Source organism: Heptranchias perlo, chromosome 3, assembly GCF_035084215.1.
Source record: "Heptranchias perlo isolate sHepPer1 chromosome 3, sHepPer1.hap1, whole genome shotgun sequence".
NCBI classification, from domain to species: domain Eukaryota; kingdom Metazoa; phylum Chordata; class Chondrichthyes; order Hexanchiformes; family Hexanchidae; genus Heptranchias; species Heptranchias perlo.
Window position 1 is genome coordinate 84,538,964 of NC_090327.1, and position 21,595 is coordinate 84,560,558.

General features: G+C 38.6%; 1 protein-coding gene across 1 annotated transcript in view; it reads right to left on the reverse strand.

Moving 5' to 3' along the window:
* Positions 1 to 21,595, reverse strand: part of tpd52 (tumor protein D52) — a 228,400-nt gene that overhangs the window by 86,907 nt on the left and 119,898 nt on the right. The window contains exon 10 of the mRNA XM_067977154.1: positions 6,194 to 6,363. Coding sequence (XP_067833255.1) covers positions 6,194 to 6,363 — 170 coding nt within the window. The remainder of the gene's footprint in view (positions 1 to 6,193; positions 6,364 to 21,595) is intronic.

Below are 21,595 nucleotides of genomic sequence, written 5' to 3' on the forward strand. Positions count from 1 at the left end.
CTTAGACGTTTACAATGGATTGAAATTATTGAGCTTAGCTGGAGAAATACATATGGGCCATCTTTCATAAAATAAGCATTCAAATTCATATTCCTTCAGGAGCTGGATGTGTTTCTGGCTGAGACTGATATCGCTGCATACAAAAAAATTGATGGGATGTTAGGTGATGTGCCTCATGATCAACGTGATCTTCTGAACTAGTTTTGATCACCTTCAGGGGTTAGAGAGGAATTTCCCAGAATTCTTTTTTCCCTGAATTGGCCTAAGTTTTTTTAATCTGTTTTTCTGGGAGACCAGATTTCTTCCCCTCGGCTGCTCTTGGCTTCAAGAGGCTGAATTTCTTCAACTTGGCAGTTTCTCACGAGAAGTCAAAATCTATTTGATTTCTTTGGCCTGTGGCTTTCGTGGTGCTTCGTACTGGTCAGTACCACCAGATTTTTGGTGGGGCCCAAAAGAATACCTGACTGGTAGTAATTGATTTTCTGTTGCCTCGTTCATTTAAAAAAAATAATTTTGTCCTGCACAATACAGGACATTCAATTCAAGACATTCCTGCCAAGTGGGTCAAAAGCCTAAGACAAATGTGATGCAGCAGTGTCATGTTTGAGTGACAGACAACATAAGGGTTATCAACCTCTGGAACAAGTTGCCCACTGGTGCATAGAATGTACAGAATGCCCACTGGTGCATAGAATGTACAGAAACAGGCCATTTGGCCCAACTGGTCTGTGCCGGTGTTTATGCTCCACACAAGCCTCCTCCACCCCTCTTCAAAAAACCCCATCAGCGCAACCTTCTATTCCTTTCTCCTTTATGTGCTTATCTAGCTTCCCCTTAAGGCATCTACGCTATTTGCCTCAACTCTATGTGGTAGCAAGTTCCACATTCTCACCACTCTGACAAAAGTATCTCCTGAATTCCCTATTGGGTTTATTAGTGACTATCTATTTACTGCCTCTAGTTTTAGTCTCCCCCACAAGTGGAAACACCTTCTCTATGTCTAGTCTATCAAACCCTTTCATAATTTTAAAGACCTCTTTCAGGTCACCTCTCGGTCTTCTCTTTTCTAGGGAGAAGAGTCCCAGCCTGTTCAATCTTTCCTAATAGGTATAACCTCTCAGTTCTGGTATCATCCTAGTAAATCTTTATTGCATTTTTGCCAGTGGATCTATATCTTTTTTATATCATGGAGACCAGAACTGTGCACAGTACGCCAAGTGTGGTCTAAACATGGTTCTATACAAGTTTAACATACCTTGTCTGGTTTTCAATTCTAGCCTTCTAGAAATGAACCCCAGTGCTTTTGTTTGCTTTTATATGGTCTTATTAACCTACGTCACTACTTTTAGTGATTTGTGTATCTGTACCCCTTTACTCCTCTATCCCATTTAGACTCTTATTATCCAAGCAGTATGTGGCCTCCTTATTCTTCCTACCACCACTATATTGAAATCATTTCCAATTACATGTCCAGATTTGCTGCAAACATTCAAAAGGGAGATGGGCAAGTTCCTGGCTGCAGATGATATCACTGCTTACAAAAGATAGGTGGGATGTTGAGTGATGTGCCTCAGTCAGTGTAGTCTCCTGAACTTGTTTTGATCACTTTCGGGGGTCGGAGAGGAAAGTACCAGAATTCTTTTTTCCCTGAATTGGCCTGAGTTTTTTCTTATATCCCAGGAGATTCCATGGCTGCTGATGGGTGGGGAGCATCAGGGGGTCATGATGCTCAATTGCAACATGACTGTATGAGTCAGAATCGATGGACGAACTTGTCTTTTCCTGTCTGTCACTTTTAAAGTTGGTAAGCATTGATCATGGTCATCTGCAGCGGTAAATGGGCTAGCACATAGCCTTTAACAGAGCTGGAAGTCAACATTGTAGTAGTGCACACTAAAGTATTGTTAAATATGTATGTGAACTCAGAAAAGGATTAAGGGAATTGATTGGGGCTCCAACTGATGAGAACAGACTTTCAATAAACCTAGAAAGGAATGCTGAGCACCTCAGCAATGAAGAACTGTGAAACCACTAGTAGCCATAATAATAAACTGTAACTTTCTGCATGTCCTCAAGGATGCTGTGTTAGATGATGCAACAACAGGGGAAAATATTCTTGACCGGGAGAAAACCAAACTGATGCTCCAATGTGCTGCCAGAGGTTATTCAAGATATTCCAAAACTCTGCTGCCCCCGTATCCTAACAGGCATCAAGTCCCATTCACCCATCACCCCTGTGTTCGCTGACCTACGTTGGCTCCCAATCCAGCAATGCCTCGATTTTAAAATTCTCATCCTTGTTTTCAAATCCCTCCACGGCCTCGCCTCTCCCTATCTCTGTAACCTCCTCCAACCCCACAGCCCTCCGAGATCGCTGCGTTCCTCTAATTCTTGCCTCTTGCGCATCCCTGATTTTAATCGCTCCACCATTGGCAGCCGTGCCTTCAGCTGCCTAGGCCCTAAGCTCTGGAATTCCCTCCCTAAACCTCTCCGCCTCTCTACCTCTGTCTCCTCCTTTAAGACGCTCCTTAAAACCTACCTCTGTGACCCCTGTCCTAATATCTCCTTATGGGGCTCAGCGTCAGATTTTGTTTTATATCGCTCCTGTGAAGCGCCTTGGGACATTTTACTATGTTAAAGGAGCTCTATAAATGCAAGTTGTTATTGTTTGAGCAGGACCCTACATGCAACATCCATGAAAATGCACCTAGCATGGCTTTCAGAGAACAAATCTGGACCTGGATTAACTCACTGTGAAAGATGATAAATGAAATATTGAAAATCCAGCACTTAAGCTTTTTAAAAATTCAGTTAAATTGTTACCATTTTTTGTTAACCTCTATAATAATTGAATGCTGCTTCAAGAATAGAAACATATTTCTCATCTTTTTATATTTTAAAGGCTTGGGGGGAAAAATGCAAACCCAAATAAATTTGTCAATGCCTTTCTTAAAATGATCAGACTCAGAAGGGGGACATCTTCACAACTTTCTCCTGAGATAGAGGTTTTTTTCTTTGTATCTCATATGGCTACAAATAATAAATTTGATGCTGTTTGTTTCAACAGCTTGATAAGGTCTCAAGCATTATATTACATTGTTAGCAATAGTTTAAAAAAAAGTTGTTGCACTTTAAGATCTGACTACAGACAGTAACATCACACTTACTGCTCAGACTAGAACTTCAGAAATATACATTTTTGTGAAGCTGTGTCACCTCCCTAAATTTAACTTTCTTTAATGCAAACAATAAGCCTTCTTTTATTGAAATGCAGACCCTGGTAAATTGGAACAGACCTACAGAACAATGTTTTCTGAGTTTTAAAAGAAGTTAATGGTAGAAAGATGGCTTTCATGCCAGAATCCATTTTTAATGCCACAGCTGTCAGTCTTACCAATCTCATAGGACTTAAGTTGATGAGCTTGACATTTCTAATATTGCTTTGAGATTTACATTTTCAAAACATGAAAATATAAAGTATCATTTGTAAATGATCAGAGCTCAACCTATTGAATTATTTAACACCTTACAATTATTTCTACAAACACACTGTACAAGGATTTTTACCAAAATTTGTCTACATACATATTTTGCATTACATAGTATCAAGGCAACTTTGTACTTATATCCATGCATTTTTTCTTTTTTTACAGTTCATGATGTCCACTCAGATAATACATTAATACAATGCATACAGGACACTAAAATTTTGTGACAGTGCTCCAAGAAAAGTGAATCATGATGCAATATACAAAGTTTTTAAACCCGCTGCAAAAATAGCACACAATTAGTTTTGAAGGTTTTATCTATGGTGTTGGAGCTTGGTAACAATATAATGCAGGAAAATGCTTTGTGGCAAGCAGTGCCACAATGATTCAATCGAAAGTAAGAGTAAAGCCAATGGTGCCATTTTGACTGTATTTTTCATGCTATATTTACAGAATTATGCTACTAATAGCAGTTCCTAAATGCATATAACTGGAAAGAAAGAAGTGTTCCTTTCTAATAAAGACATTCTGCTTTTTGTTCTCAATAATAGCAACATGTTGCTGGGTATAATGATTCTGGATTTGGTCAGTGCACTACACCAGAAGAGACTGCAGAACAACGCATCTATATAGTAACTTTAACATGTAAAAAACATCCAAAGGCACTTCACAGAGGCATAAGGAAAAAATGAATGCTGAGCCAAAGAAGGAGCTGTTCGGAGGGGTGACCAAAAGCTTAGTCAAAGAGGTGGGAGTTAACGAGGGTTTTAAAGGAGGAGCGGGATGAGCTCAAGTTTACAGAGTGGAAGGTGGGAGACTGGCCAGAGCAGTGGTATAGTCAATTCGGGAGATGACAAAAGCATAGATGAGCAGCAGGTGGACTGAGGCACAGGCAGAGGTTGGCGATGTTAGAGGTGCAAGTAGGTGGTTTTTGTGATGCAAAGGATCTGGAATCAGAAATTCATCTCAGGATCGAATAGGACGCCGATGTTGCAAACAATCTGGTTCAGTCTGAGACAGTGGCTGGGGACAGAGATGAAATCAGTGACAAAGGTATGGAGTTTGTAGCAGGGGCCAAAGACGATGGCTTCCGTATTCCCAATGTTTAGTTGGATTAGCCCAATTTCTTCCAAGGTGGGATGTCGGACCAGCAGTATGACAACACAGAGGCAATGGAGGGATCGAGAGAGATGGTGGGTGTCGTCAGCGTACATGTGGAAGCTGGCCCTATGTCTGCTGATGATGTCACTGCAGCATGTAGATAAGGAATAGGATCGGGCCAAGATAGATCCTTGGGCAACTCTGAATATAACAGTATGGAGGTAGGTAGAGAAGCCATTGCCGGAAATACTCTGGCGACGATTGGATAGACAAGTGTGAAACCAAGCGAGGGTAGTCCCACTGAGCTGGACAACAGAGGTGAGTAGTTAGAGGAGGATGGTGTAATCAATTGTATCAAAAGCTGCAGAGGTCAAGGAGGATAAGGAGGGATAATGCACCATGGTAACAGTCACAGGAAATGTTGTTGATGACTTTGGCTAGGGCTGTTTTGGTGCTGAGGTAGGAGCAGAAACATGGTTGGAGAGATTCAAACAGGGAGCTGCACAATGTAACTGTGGATCATTGCTGAACTGGATAATACATTAGCAAAGTGGTGCTTGTAATTTTCATCAGCAGTATGAGCAGACATAAAGCGATGGAGAAAATTTCTGCTCTAAAACACCTTTTTACAACATTCAACTAGGAAATCATGAGAGCAACATCTGCAGCCTGGCACATGACTAGAGAGGATGAAGAAGAACATTCTCTAAAAAAAAAAATCTTGAATCGCAAACAGCATTGTTAGTTCAATGCCATCTTCACCCTCTTGCATAACAAGCTCCACCTTTAATTACACATTAATCTAACAAAATTCAAATAAATAAAGCTTTATGCTATTGATGCACTGTATGGGTTGGGAGATTGCTATTAGTTAGTTGTGCAGTGACGTGGTGTCTCATGCTAGATTTTGTCCTGGAAAAATTCTGGTGAATAATTGAAATCTAGATACTTGTGTTCCACTGTACTGATGTACTGTTTTAGTGAGAAACTACTTTTATGCTACTTAATTCTCCAATAATGATGACAAAACAGATCGTCAGTGGGCAACCCAGAGAAGCATGCTTTTTTTTTTAAACTTGCCTCACAACGAAAAGGTTGCAGACTTAAGTCTCAAGATTGTCATCAACTGAATACAATTACCTTACTTAGCAAAGAGAGCTCACAAGAATGAGTAATCGAGGTGTTCTCTATTCCCAAGTAAGGTGAATGAAAAATTTTCATGGTAATTCTTTACTTGATGAACAAGTTTATTTTAAACTACTACAGATGTAGTCATTCACAGACAGATGGACTGAAGGAACACAGGAGGTCTCATTAAAAAAGTATGCATCAACTTAACTTTTTTCAACAATTAATTACATTTTTAAGCTATGTGAATAAAATGATCTTGAGAGAAAATTAGCAATTATTTTCTTTATGTTTAGCAGAATTGATTTGAAGTAAGTTATTTTACTGGCAATAAAGATGTAGCATAGTGAAAATATTTCTTAATTTAATTTTTAGCCAATAAAACATTGGTCTTGTAATTAGAATCACAACTTAAATATATAAATTAACTTAAAATCAAATCACATACGTTTCTTGACTGACGTGAAGCTACTTACTCTCCATCTACTGCTGGTCTTCTGCATACACAGTGAAACTTGCCACCAAAATCAATATAAAGGTCATCACCCACTATATGGAAGATTTTACCAATGACTACTTTGTCTTTGGCAGGGCCCATCTGTATCAAAGGGGAGTGCCTCAATAATGATGCAAATGAGTCCACTTTCTGGGAAGACACATAAAAGAAATACATTAAGACATTAAAAAAAATTATATTGAAGGCATATTATTAATACAATTCCAATTCAATCTATTCTTTCAGATCAAATTTTACAATAATTTATTTCTATGTAACTAATTTTGACAAAACTTCTTATAAAAAACATAATTTTTTAAAAAACTAAAGGTCTAAATAAAGTGTATAATTCCTGTTGTCACTAATAAAGCAGCTACAGCAACGATTTGCAAATTTGAGTGGGGGACCCCATCCCCACCTGCAAATATTAACTGCCTCCCAGGGACCATCTCTATCCTAACTTCCAAAAAAGTGCTAACACTGGAGAAAACAGTTTATAACTATACAGCAACAGAAACAATGTGATATCAGGTTTACAATTGCAGAAAATTCATAAGTTTGATAACAGACTGACGAAAATCTAGTGGCCTTGAAGAACCCTTTGGATTCCCTCATGGCCCTCTTAGGATCCAGGATGACCTATGAGCTAGAGGAACAAAGGCTTCTGCAGATCTTCACATAACAATTATTCCTATAAAATGTGTCCCACTTCTTTATTTTACATGTAGCTTTAATATGTGAAAAGTCTTTGCTTCAAGCCAAAGTCAATCCTATGAAAAGCAATCAGTAAGCACTTGTGCTTTTCTCAACTACTTATATATGCAGCTGAAGTAACGTTCCCTGAAAATGAGTCTGCATAAGCAAAATCTTGGCAAATTTCTGGCTTACGTGGCCGTTGCTTTAACATTCAACTCTGATAAAAAGCATCATGCTTTACTACACATGAATTCCACCGTACATTTCTTTTGTACTTTAAGAGTGCAGTTACGCTGCAATACTACTCTGAGATCTGTAGTGATAGAGTGGAAAGCACATCTGGCAACACTGGAGTTATACTGCAGACTGAGCCTTACTGTGAACTGTACCCTGTCCACCAGGAGTAAGCTCTATGTATGCACGTGCAGAACTCTGCATCCTGACTTTTTTTTTAAATTAGGAGAGCGCCAACAAGAGTATCCACTTTCCCATAACATTAAAAAGATTGCAGTAAGTTTATAAAGTGCTCAAGCCCAATACACCACCCAAGCATACTGGAGTTATACTCCAAAAAGAGTCAAGCCCAAGCAGTGTGAGACACCATTGCTAAGGATGTTTTGTACCATTTGGCATTAATGTGTTCCGGAGTCAGATAGGGACCTGGCTGACAAGTCATGTTGCCATTATCACATTGATGCACACCTGAAATACCTTTGTATCTGTGCAAAAGTAGCAATATAACTGCAGCCTAACATATTTTCCAGATTCTTCCACCAAACTGCAAGACTGGAAATGGCACAGGGAGGGGAATGAAAATGATATGAAAAGAAATACAGTATTTTCGTTTGTCTAAAAACAAAAGAAAATTCAAATTAGGTCTGTAACAAGGCTTCAGAAATTCAAGGTTTTCACAAAGTTAAGCGACTTTGATGCTACTTTTCTGGGTTTAAAGCTCTGTCTGGTAAAGGAGATCCCAATATAGATCCTCATGTCACACTCTCTTTCTCAGAAGCTAAATGATGAAAAGTAATTATTACAGATAAAATTCCCTGTTTTTCTTAAAATAATAAATGTGAAATCTAAATTAAACTTTTTTTTGTATAGAAGTACTGTTGCTTAAAATTTAAAGCACGGTTCAGACTTGGGGCTAAGACAACCATAAAAACATTGACATTTAACTCCTGACATGAAAGCAGTGGCAAAGAATAACCCTGTGGCAAAAAACTAAAATAAGAAAAAAAATACACAGCTACATTACTTTTATGGTGATAGTTTTTTTTTAAATTGCCTTTTAGGCAAGATTTCAAGTATGTTCACTGGATCTGGTCTTCTCTGTCTCAGCTGTGTTCAAAACATGTTCACTTTCCAGAATCCATATTCTAACTAACTTTGAGTCTATTGGACTATTGGGTAGTGTAATGAATCGGAGATCTGTTTTGCTGAATCATAAAGACTATATTTTTAATATTTCTTTATGGGGATTTGTAGATTGGTAGCATGGTGACACGTTTAAAATAACTCCACTACATTCTGGAGACTACTTGTATTGGGGAAATACACATCTTGTGATGCAGTCACTTCAAAAGAGGGTTGTCTGAATTGGACAAGGTGGATTAAAAGCTGTAAAAGACAATCACTGTTATCGGCATTGGCCAGCCCACAAGGCTGTCACCAACTGCATCAGAGATACTGTTCTTTGGGTGTTCTATAGGCAGTTTCTGTGCCACTGAATAACTCTGACTGACAGTGTTGTATAATGGGGAAGATTGCCTTTGTGTTATCTTCCTATGCGCAGTTCCAAGTTCATCACAGAGGCGTAACTAGAGCACTATGTCAAAGTTCCTTCAGTGAATCTTTGCTTTGTCATGAACTGGAGATACTGGAAAACTCCATGAATATCCAATTTCATGTGTAAACTTCGCATTACAGTGCAATACTACAGAGAATGATAGGAACTTGAGATATTTTATTAGCTTTCCAAAGCTATTGTAAATTAAGTGAGAAAAACTGCAATTTATCTATCCACTATTGTTTTTGCTAATTTTATTTTTTAAATAGACTTGACTTGTAGCTGCAGCCAGAAACATACGGTCTAACAGAGCGTTATTTGTTCGTCAGTCAGAGAAGTTGTTGTTTCCAGTGTCCATGTCGGCAGGAAATGGGGTTATTGTTCACCTGGAGCATGCTAGCTCCCAGATTACTTCACATAAAAGGTCATGTTTCAGGTCATAGGAAGTATGGCACAACTTTGGAAAAAGTCGTTTGCACTGGGCAAGAGAAAAAAAATCTTGAGAATGTCCAAATCTTTAAATCATTAACACATCCACATTAAAACAGTTTTGTTGTAGTTTGAATTTATATAGCAAGCAATGTGTTGAGCACAATGACCCAGAATTTGCAGTCAAAATAACGGTGATGCTAATGGCGCTCACTGTTATTTATGCACAAATCGCACAGCAAATTTAGACGAGGGCAGAGGGGCAGTTAAAAGCGAAAATCCGAAAGTTGCTGTCCGAGATGCGCCAGTCCGCTATCAACTTTGCAAAAACAGCACCTCGCTGTCTGACTCACCATTCAAATGCATCAAACGCCGTGAAGTTCCTGTACTTGCATTGAAGATACGAACTAAACTCGCCACAGAAAGTTAGGGCATGTCCATTTCAATCTAAGTGCCCTTTTAACAGGCAACCTCTCTGACACTGAAAATTAACTATTACAAGTGTAATTCCTTCAGGTTTTAATTGTTGTTGATTTAAAAAAAAATAACTTTTATGCTCTCTAATGATCAATGACAAAAACAGTGTATTAACAATGACCTAAGGTACAGTATAGCTAGCATTGGAATTACTTGCCATTTTTGTCCGATACACCCACAGTATCACCCAATGATAAACAGTGCAACCATGCACATGCCTTTAGCAAAGTATTAAGATCATTAGAACAACAGGCAGACAGGACTATTATTAGGAAGCCAAGAAATGCCAAACTATTTGACCTAAAAAGCACTGATGGTTAAAGGTTACAAGTTAGCTTTAATGGGAAATTGAGTCAAAAACATTTCACACAACACTTTAAGATAACTTGCCTTTTTTATCAAACTTGACAGCTTTAAATACTAAAACATTCCATAAGGCCTAAGATAAACAGCTGCTGGCATCACTATTATAGTACAGTGCAGAACATGCACCAAACAAGATTCACACTACCTACTTCAATCCATGTGCCAAGTATTGTGTGTTGTTTATTACTATACATAAGAATTTCACTCCGGTAATGTAAATTAGAGATTTTTTCATATAAATACCCATATTACAGAATATTAATGACAATCAATTAAAATTCTGTTTTTCTGTTTACGAAAAGGTTATATTTATAAGAAGCAGTTTTTGTCAAGTTTGACAGCAAAGCCTTTCTTTTATTCCCTTGCTGACTGCTTGAATCACTCATGCTCGAGCTAAAAGTGGATACAGTTTCAATATTTGGCAGGAAACAGAGGGAAAAAATACCTTGTTCTTTTCCTAACTGTTCAGACATCATCTGTTCTCAATGAGTATACTTGTGAGTGAGAAATACATGGCAGTAAAAATCTCAAATACATGGCAGTAATATTAAAAACAGAATTCGCATTCCTAATGGTACTTCTAGAGAAACGTTACTTCACTCTGATGCACTAAAACACTGTTAAATGATGCCAATGATTCAGCAATAATTTACTACACATTTTCCTCACACAGAATTATAAGTTGTCTGTTTTGAATTTCTGATTTATCACTGAGATTTCATTATGTTATTTCATTGACAAGTACAGTATTCATCGTTTACTATAAGAAATAACTTATAGGGAGATTGGGAGCACAGGGAATTCAATGGGATCTCAATTTGAAACCAACCCAAATCAATGGCAGGAATGGCTCATCTCTATCAACTTGTGTTTCAAGAGAAAATGTCTGCAGTCTCAATACAGTTCCTAGCAGTTACTGATCCACCACACAAACTATCATAATTCTGCATACAATGGCACTAAGCTGCCTATCTCATTCAAAAAGGCACAATGAAGGAGCAATCATTCCCGCCGGGAAAAGGGTTTAAATCCAGTACAGGCAACAATGGCTTGCTCTGCTAATATTTCTATGCTCCTATTCTTCATCTGATCTGTGCTACACCTGAACGTTGATATGCTAATACACTGTGCCAAAAGCAGAGTGGACATTCCCTTCACCAGCACTGGCATCCCTCACACTGATGAGCATTAAAAACATCAACATTATATAAAAATATAAATTTATGAAGAAAAAAAGGCTTGCATTGATATAGCGCCTTTCACGACCTAAGGATGTCGCAAAGCGCTTTATAGCCAATTAAGTACTTTTTTCTCTGATGTGTAGTTACTGTGCAATGTAGGAAACGTGAGCCAATTTGCGCACAGCAGGGTCCCACAAACAGCAACATGACAATAACTAGATAATCTGTTTTAGTGATGTTGGCTGGGGTATAAATATTGGCTGGGACACTGGAGAGAACGCCCCTGCTCTTCTTTGAATAGTACCATGGGACCTTTTACATCCACTTGAGAGGGGAGACATCTCATCCGAAATACGGCACCTGACAGTGCAACCCTCCCTCAATACTGCACTGGACTGTCAGCCTAGATTATGGGCTCAAGTCTCTGGGGTAGGACAAACCCACAACCTTCTGATTCAGGTGAGAGTGCTACCACTGAGCCATGGCCAACACCAAATTTAAAGATAAACTATTAGAAAAGTCTACATTACTAGTTTTTAAAAATGCTACACATAACTAACTAAAATGATCAGAACTTAATACTTAAAAATTATGCCGCACACATAACTCTGGCAATAAACAGCTCTAAATTTAGAAATCCCAGCCTTGACCAACATTCAAATCCAACTGCTTGCACAGAACAAACTGTATTAGTTTTGTCTTGGATTGGTAGAAGAAGCACTGTGCAAACGGAATAGAATAAAATAGGGTTGATTTTTGATTTCACCACCTGGGCAGTAATCTGGCAAAGTGGATCATCCGGCCTTTCTAGAACCCACACGATTCCCATTCTAATGATTTCAATGGAATGAGAATCGGCAAGTTCTTTAAAGAGCAGGTGAACCGCTCTGGCAGATTACTACCCAGGTGGTAAAGACGAGAATCTATCCCAATCTATCTACAGTAAGGAACACAGGAGTGCAGCTTGAATCAATCCTGAGTGCAGAGGTACACTACTTGTATCCAAGCCCACAACACTCTTGTTTGGTTAAAGAAAGAAGTGCCTTTGAGTGGACAACCAGAATGGGGGGAAAGAATTGAATAAAAAACACTATTTGCAAATTTGACATCAAAATGTAAGACTGGGAATCAAGGTACATTGCTAATCTTAAAATAGCGAACACAAGAATCAGAATAGTTTGTGACTAATGTTCTGTTTAATGTTGGAATGTCTATATAACTACTAAAATGTGTTTATATGAATTATTGTATAGCAATTAAAAAACAATTGAGAAACTTTTCTTCCACATAACAGTAAAAGATTTTATGAGATATTCTATGTTTCGCTAATTTTACTTTAGAATACACATCACAGGGCAGTGAAGAAATTATTGCTCTAAAGGGCTATGCCACAGACTAATAGCATGTGCGTTTGTGGCAATGATTCGCCACACTGATCTCCTCCCAATCTTGGCTGTGTCGCCAGTGAAAGACATCAGAGGCCAAGAACTTTTCTGGTTTTGGGGTGGGGGAAATAATGTAGTTAAACCTCTTGTAAAACAGCAGACAAAGGGATATTGTACAAAAACAATAACTGTTAATCTATTAATTTTCATGTCACTAAAATGTATTTTTGTCTGTATTAGATTATTGATTTGAATCCTTCACTAGGAACAGTACCTTAGGGATTAACAACCTTAATTCATAAAGAAAATGGTCAGCCTGTTCAAGAAGGCTCAATAACACTTTCTCAGGACAAGCAGGGATCAGCAATAAATGCGACCTTGCCAGCATCGTCCACGTCCCAAGAACAAATGTTTTAAAAATACACATTTGGCATGGAGCCCAGACAGGCAGTCTGAATGGTGTCAATAAGGAATTGCATATGTATTAGTAATCAGTGACTGGTTCCCGTTGAAAGAAAAGGTGGTTTTAATATGCTAACATTGGTTGACTGCAGAGACATCGGGTTGCACCTGTTCTATGGCATCCTTGATGAACAGATGGGCACTGTACAATCAACAGTGATCAGCCCCATTCCTGACTTCACAATGGAGGGAAAGTCAACGATGATGCATCTGAATATGGCTGGGCTGAGAATACTTCCCTGAACAATTCCTGCAGCGAAGTTCTGGCGCTGGGATGACTGGCTTCCAACAACAGCAACCACCTTCTTTTGTGTCAGGTATGACTCCAGCCACTGGAGGGTTTTGTCCTTGACCCCCATTGACTTCAGTTTTGCTAGGGCTTCTTAGTGTCATACTTGGTTGAAAGCTGTCTTGATGTCCTCTCCTCTGGTGTTCAGCTCTTGCATCCACGTCTGGAGCAAGGCTGTGACAAGGTCTGGAGCTCAGTGGTTCTGGAGGAACCCAAACTAAGCATCAGCAAGCAGGTTATTGGGTGTTACTTTATGGCATTGTTGATGACCCCTTCCATCACTTTCCTGATGATTAGAAGCAGGCTGATAGGGCGGTAATTGGCCAGGTTAGATTTATCCTGCTTTTTGTAAACAGGACATACCTGGGCAATTTTGCACATTGCCTGTGTCATAGCTGCACTGAAATCGTTTGGCTCGAGAAGCAGGTGCAGGTCAACAGCATTATAGCTATACTTACTGTAAATACACCATTTTGAACTAAAATTTTCTCATCTGCCTGTCTTATGTTTAATAGCCGAATTCTCAATCTGACAGATTGTATATTAAATTCACCTATCGAAGACAAAGAGAATCGTGAGGTGGCACAAGATGCATTTCAGTAAGTTGGTGTACAGTGGCAAGCGTTCTCTGTTCAATCCCTGAACTTGCTATTGTTTACCTAGATAGTGGACATTTTAAAGCACACTCTGGATTATAGGGAAGACTATTTCCATTTACAGGAGTGGTTGGTGATGCAGAACCTGAGCTGAGTATTTAGGAGAGATAACAAATGTGCATTTTAAGTTTTCTAAAATGGTAATTAAATTTATATTACATAAGTGTTTGTGAGGTCCTGCATCTTTAGTTAACAGTAAGGTAGGTAATAATTTTACTTTGTTAGTTATGTAGTATATCGCTTCAGTAATTTTGAAGTAATGATGAACTGTTTAGGCAGCTTTAGAACTGTGGTAAATATCAGAATCCATAATGGCACCAGTCAGCATTAGATTTAATACTGTTTACTACTAACTGGATTCTAATCCAGGCATTTCATCCACGTTCAGCCCTCACCCACTTAATGTCTGAAAACACTCATAACAGTTCCCGAAAGTGTCCTTAGAGGGTTTCCAGCAGTCCAAAGGCTGGCCATTCTGTTTAAAACGAATGACGCAAATTTCAACTTCATTAGATGGCAAAGCACATTGTTACTAAGGATAAGTGAACTTGTGTCTGAACTGAACAGTTATAAAATTATATGATCTAGAAGTCGGCAACTTTACAAGGAAATAAACGACTCTCACTTGCTACATAAACTATGAGGCCACAGGCAAAGCCATTTATGACCCACATGGAACCTTTTTTGCCAAGTAAACTCAGCAACTCTGATAAACATACAATCAAATATACTTCACGTAGCTTTGCAAATTAAAATAGTGAACTTTTTAGCTTCTTAGAAGCAATTAGGAAAGACTTTTCTGCACAAGAAAATGATCAAAATTAGCATTTCAGATGTGCAATTTAATCAATCCCCAGATGTAAAAAAATTCAAGTATTATCACACTAAACAGTAAATATAAAGTAGTGGAGAAAAAGATGATGCAATAATGCTTTTTTACTTTAGGTATCTTTATCTTCTCTGTAAACATATGCTGTGTACATACTATCTATTGATATATTAAAAGTCTTGAGCATAGCATAGACTTCCTGTAAGTGTAACACTTTCTTCCTATAACGCTTTTTCCATCATACTCAAAAGTCATCTGTTATACTTATCTCTAATAAAGTGCTCCCATTTCAAAAATTTCCATCTTCAAGATAGGCGACACTATTCTCCACAGCGCACCTGCCTGAAGCCTGTATGAAAAGCATACCTCTCATCTGACGCTCGCTCCTGCAACAGCTCCCGAATTGGTGGCCTCTTCCTCCGACCAGTGGCATTTAATCCCTCAACTCTCACCGCTGCCACCTACCACCTGTTACAGCTCCCCCACCAGTAGTCTCCCCCCCATCTCATCATTCAAGCCTGCTCTCCAGTTATCTGTTTCCCCCCCCCCCACTGTCCCCTCCCAATCTTGTAAATGCCCTATTGCTACATTCCTGACCATGACCTGAGAATCAGCTTTAAGTTTTTCAAAGTACTCAATACAAAAAAAGCACAGCAACAATCTAAAGTCGGTTCCCAATTAATACAACATGGTGGCCTTTATAGGAGTGGGAAGAGGTGGCTGGCAACAGCTTTCCTGTCATTGAGCCAAGATCCACGTGTAAGTAAGCTTATACTGTCTTTGTTGGCATACCCGACCATAGCCACGTCCCCACCAATAGTTTCAGACCCTACCCCCCTCAACGCTCAGACGCCAAAACTACTCTCCTCAATCCTAACAGATCCTGTGCCTTTTCCCTACCAATATTCCTTCATCTTAAAACTATCCTCCCACTGTTTGCCTGTAGTAGTTCCATATCCAGGCTTGCAATCATCAGACCCCAGTTCCCAAGTCGCGACACCCTCGATCCCCTACAGTGCTCCCAGGCCTCACAACCCATCCTTTTATCAGCAACTCACCTCCCCAATGCTCCCAAACCCTGCCACCAACATCCTAGTGCTCCAACACCTAAGGACACCCTCCTTCACAGCCATACCCTAGCACCTTCTCCAGTTCCACAGTCCCAACACTCCTCGTTCTCCCACACCCAGAAACTCCACTTACCACTACTTCTCAACTATGAGCAATGCCATGGGAGATCCACCAGTTACTTAATATAAGAACATAAGAAATAGGAGCAGGAGTAGGCCATATGGCCCCTCGAGCCTGCTCTGCCATTCAATCAGATTACGGCTGATCTTTGACCTCAACTCCATTTTCCCATCCAATCCCCATATCGCTTGATTCCCCTAGAGTCCAAAAAATCTATCTATCTCAGCCTTGAATACACTCAATGACTCAGCATCCACAGCCCACTGGGGTAGAGAATTCCAAAGATTCACAACCCTCTGCGTAAAGAAATTTCTCCTCATCTCAGTCTGGAATGGCCGACCTCTTATCCTGTGACTATGCCCCCTAGTTCTAGACTCTCGGCATCTACCCTGTCAAGCCCCCTCATAATCTTACATGTTTCAATGAGATCACCTCTCATTCTTCTAAACTCCAGAGAGTATAGGCCCATTCTACTCAACCTCTCTTCATACGACAACCCTCTCATACCAGGAATTAATCTGGTGAACCTTTGCTACACCGCCTCCAAGGCAAGTATATCCTTCATTAGATAAGACGACCAAAACTGTACGCAGTACTCCAGGTGAAGTCTCACGAAAGCCCTGTATAACTGGAGTAAGATTTCCTTCTCTTGTACTCCAACCCACTTGCAATAAAGGCCAACATACCATTTGCTTTCCTAATTGCCTGCTGCACCTGCTTACTAACTTCTTGTGTTTCTTGTACGAGGTCACCCAAGTCTCTCTGAACACCAACATTTAATAGTTTCTCACCATTTAAACAATATTCTGTTTTCTATTCTTCCTACCAAAGTGAATAGCTTCACATTTCCCCATATTAATCGATCTGCCACCTTCTTGCCCACTTAATCTGTCTATATCCCTTTGCAGACTCTGAGTCCTCCTCACAGCTTGCTTTGCCACCTAGATTTGTATAGTCAGCAAACTTGGATTCATTACACTCAGTCCCTTCATCTAAGTCATTTAGATTGTAAATAGCTGAGGCCCAAGCACCGATCCTTGCGGCACCCCATTAGTTACAGACTGCCAACCTGAAAATGACCCGTTTATCCCTACTCTGTTTTCTGTCCTTTAGCCAATCCTCTATCCATGCTAATATATTACCCCCAACCCCATGAGCCCTTACCTTGTGTAACAACCTTTTATGTGGCACCTAGATGCACACAGAATATATGTGCCAAGATCACTTAATAGCAGAACATATTGTAGCAACTAACTAATCAAAGTTACCATATTAGTGAATTAAATATGGTTAGCATTTACATTCAACTGCTAGTGTGAAAAGACATCAACCCAGCTGAGATTCAATAAGGGCAGAAATGCAAACTCTTAGAGAGATCCCAAATCTTAAATATAGAAAACTCCAAGACTGACAAATGTTCCATCTGCTGCACCTCCCATCCTTTCAGGGACAGCACACACATTCAACAAGAAAAAGACTAGTCAGAGATATAATGGACTTAATAATGTACTCCAGAGGAATAATGACTGAACCTCAGGTTACAACAGACATGAAGGAAGCCTATGATTGCACTGTGAAACCTGGAAAACTCCATCATAAACTTTTATGCGAGAACCTAAAAAAGGAGCACATGCATCTTCAGGATAATTCACTGGGCTGCATGAAATCTGAACCAAGCTAAACTAGAGAGGGACAGTGTAAACCTGTGGTATGGCTGCAGGGAATATGTATTTTCAATTGCTGCATAATTTCTAGTTTCTAGAAATTCCAGAAGTGATAAACCTCCCCATCAGGCATCCACCCATTAAACTCGTCACATGAAGTTAAGTCTGGTAATTAAGAGCGCACGTACCCTTTTAACGATGTGATAATTGTTAATGCAATGCCAATCTTAAAACTTTTACATTTTTTTCTTACTTTTCCTTTCTATCTCTTTTTTCCTCTCTCAATGCAGTCTCTCTTTCCCTCTCTATTTCTCTTTCTGTGCCTGATTTGACTCAGTCGTTCCTGTTTCTTTCTCAATCCTTAAATTGCATTGGTTAAGGAGATACACTGCTGGTTCTGCCGTTCACTGAGGTCCCAGGTGCCCTGCTGTCCTCTCCACACTTATCAGCTCGCACTTCCAGCAAGTTACAGCGCAAAAAAATTGAGCTGAAGGTTGCAGAAAAAAGTCTAACTAATGGCGCACACCGTGAGATACCCCGCAACAGCAAGATCCAGCCCATTATGTCCTCGCTTCAGAATTTTAATAGCCGGTTGTTTTGAAACTGAATGTGATTTTGGGCCAAAATCTTTCACTGAGTGAATTTTTGGTATACATATATAAATAACAAACTCTCAGAAATAAATTATTATGGGAAAAATATACACCGTAGAAAACTCAATGATTTTAATCAAATATTAATATGAGAAAATAAATATCCAAAGCACACAACTCAAATGGGTCCTTATAAAACAAAGGAGCCAAATACTGAAACAGAACAATAAAAAAATAGAACCAAATGGAAACAAATAAAGGAAATGCATTCAATGGTCACCATTTTCTCCAAAAAGTGTTTAGAAAATCTTTTCTGTTTATGTTGATGCAGTTCTCATCAAAATGGGTCACTGCACTGTAAGCACATCATCACATCACTTGTGTAATACTTCATCATATGAAAAATGTGATATTTTCTGTTACAGCAATGTCCCAGTTAGAGACAAGTAAAGTATTGTTCAGTTGAAATCTGACTTCATATTAGGTCCAACTTTTTTTTTAAAAACGACATCTAACCAGCTCCTTGGTTTAAAGATCAGAAGACTCACAAAGCTGTTTCTGATGCAGGCAATTTCCAATTATCAGAACCAAAGATTTCCCCACCCATTTCAGACCAAGTTTGTAATTTATTAATAGATAAGTCTTTGTAACGTAAAACACGTGGATAAAATCCTATTGAGAGGGGGATCGCTCCCAAAGCCAGGCAAGTGGGATGGATATTTTAATCAGTCTAAAGGAAATCAAATAATGTTTGCCAAAAGTGTGGGACCTCCAGTGCAGGTCCAAATTCTTGACCTTCCTGTGCCCACATCTGCAGCATTAGACAAACATAAGATTGAAGGGTAAATTTTAGGATTTAGTGCGCCCAGAACAAAGCTTTGTACAAAGGGAACACACATCAGGAATTCGAGCAGAGGTCAGCATACCCAACATGTAATACACAATGTTCAATCCATTAAAATTAACTGACAGAAAATCATGTGGGCTGCGATGCTCTGCAGTGCTAGTGCTAAATTGTAAAATGTAATCTTTATAAGTAAAAGCAGAGCCAAACTGCTTTAAGGATACTTGTTTGATCAGACAATGTCCATCATTTGAAGCCACAACCATAGCCTTACAAAGAGCAGATCATCTACTGAAATCTAATTTCAATTAAAGATCTTCAGACCAGAATTTAATTTATGCTTGGGTTACAATTAAGGGTTGTAGAGCAGCAAAAATAAAATATTGGTTTTCTATGTAGACACTCTACCTCAATAAGTTGCAACATCTATGCCAATTAGATTTTTCTTATTAAAAAAAAGCTTTTTGCAATCTTTACAGTACCTACAGAAAAGCTAAATATTTCACATTTAAATGAGAATGATTTATGCTTACATCCATATTAGTGTGGTGTCACTCAGCTATCCTATTTCTGCTTATAACCAGTAGTAACAGTAAAAAAAAGTTCAACTGTCAGACCAACTCTGAATACAGCAAAATTATTTCTATTGCTGAAATAACAGTTTGCAAAACAATGAAGCACAATGAAGACCAAAAATTAACTTTTCAGAAAATAACTAGGCTTTTTGCTCAATATCTCTGCACTGTTGAAACTATTGGATAGAAGCAACTCGCTGCAGAGATGTTCCATTAGTGTACTATACAGACTAAACAAACTATAGGAAACTGACTATCAGAAATAAAAGTATTTCTAAATATCTAGTTTGCTACAGCAAAACCTACATCAAAAGCTCAGTAGGCATAATATTTTTTCTAATTCCCTCACACAACCATGGATCGTACTGGTCAAAAAACATTTGCTGGACATCAAGTCACTCACCCTCAACTCCAAAATGAAAAAAGTCTCTTTACCTTGTATTTGAGACAATTTGATCGATCTGACATTTCCAATTTCACACCATATGAAATAATGATTTTGCAATGATCTAGTAGAAGCCAAACATACAAGAAAAGGCAGTAATCTTAGTATTTGTCAGAGAATGCATGCCTGAAGTTGTTGAACAATTACAAGTATGAGAAGTATTACATAGCTCAAGAATATCAGGTGGCAAATTTAGCATATCAAAGAACCCCTGCTAAACCTGAACTGAAGTGTTTCTCCTTTGGACTGTACATTTCACTCGAAGAACCTACTATTCTAAATCTACTCATTTCTTTGCCTTTCCTCAAGTAAATACAATATTTGCTCAAACACTTAATATAAAGACCTTACATTTACTGTTCATCTGGAACCATGACAATACATTAATGGATTATTTGTGACACAAAAAATGAAAAACATTGTTTATTCTCCCATATTTTGCAGCACCTCCCAGCATTTCAAATCTGTGGTACTGTGCTAAAAGAAGATAGAATCAGAATGCTGATGAGTCGTTTTTCAGAAACTACAGCAGAAGCCTTGTACCCATCATTTTTCCAAATGTAGCAAGAAAATAAACTGCACAACATTCTCTTGTGTAATATTCTAGCCTGTGTTGAAAACAATTCAATTTAAAGGGATAAAAATAACACAGACGAAAGTATTTTACCAACACAGAAACAAAGGCCATTAGACTTAATTCCATAATCGTATTTACATAAAGAAGAGAGAGAAAATATATAGCAAGCACCTTTGGCTCTCCCGCCCACCTCCTATTTCTTAGTTTAAAAACTAGGAACTACGATTTCATTATCTGGCTTACTTTAATTATTTTAGACTGATTTTGTATTGAATAGATCATTTATTTGTTAGTGTTTTTCAAGATTCAGAGAGTCAGTCAGTTTTACAACTCCATTGGACATAACAGTACATGAGAAAACAATTTGGGATGCTCAGCAATGCTAACAAAATCTGACAGCCATTTATTTCAGACATTGGAAAATAAATGCAATTATACATAGTAAAAATTAAAGTGCTGGATAAATCATCTCAGGTTTAATACAAGATTAAATATATAGGGTTATCTTTAATTTAAATCTGTAACATATGCCATTCACTTCACTATAACAAAGTGATTTACTAATATCAAAATTAATTACCAAATTGCACTTCATTAAGCAGAACTCTGTAATTATGGATTTCTAAGTGCCATACTGTACAGTACAGTAATGTGTTGAAATGCTATGTCACATCTGTAAGACATGTGTTTTTCGGCCATGATTTCCTCACAAAGTGGGTTCCTGAATTCATCTGAGCCATCTGGAGGAGGCTCAGAATGGAAAGGAGAGGGAGAGAAGGAAAATTGGCAAGAAAGTCACATTAGGCTGCTTCATTTTGCTTCCCAGTGGCCATAAATAATAACTGTTTAATCAGAAAAAGGTGAAGGATTAAAAAAAATGTAAGCCATAAATACAGAAACAATGTAATAGTTTTGTATGTTTTGCATCGCTGAA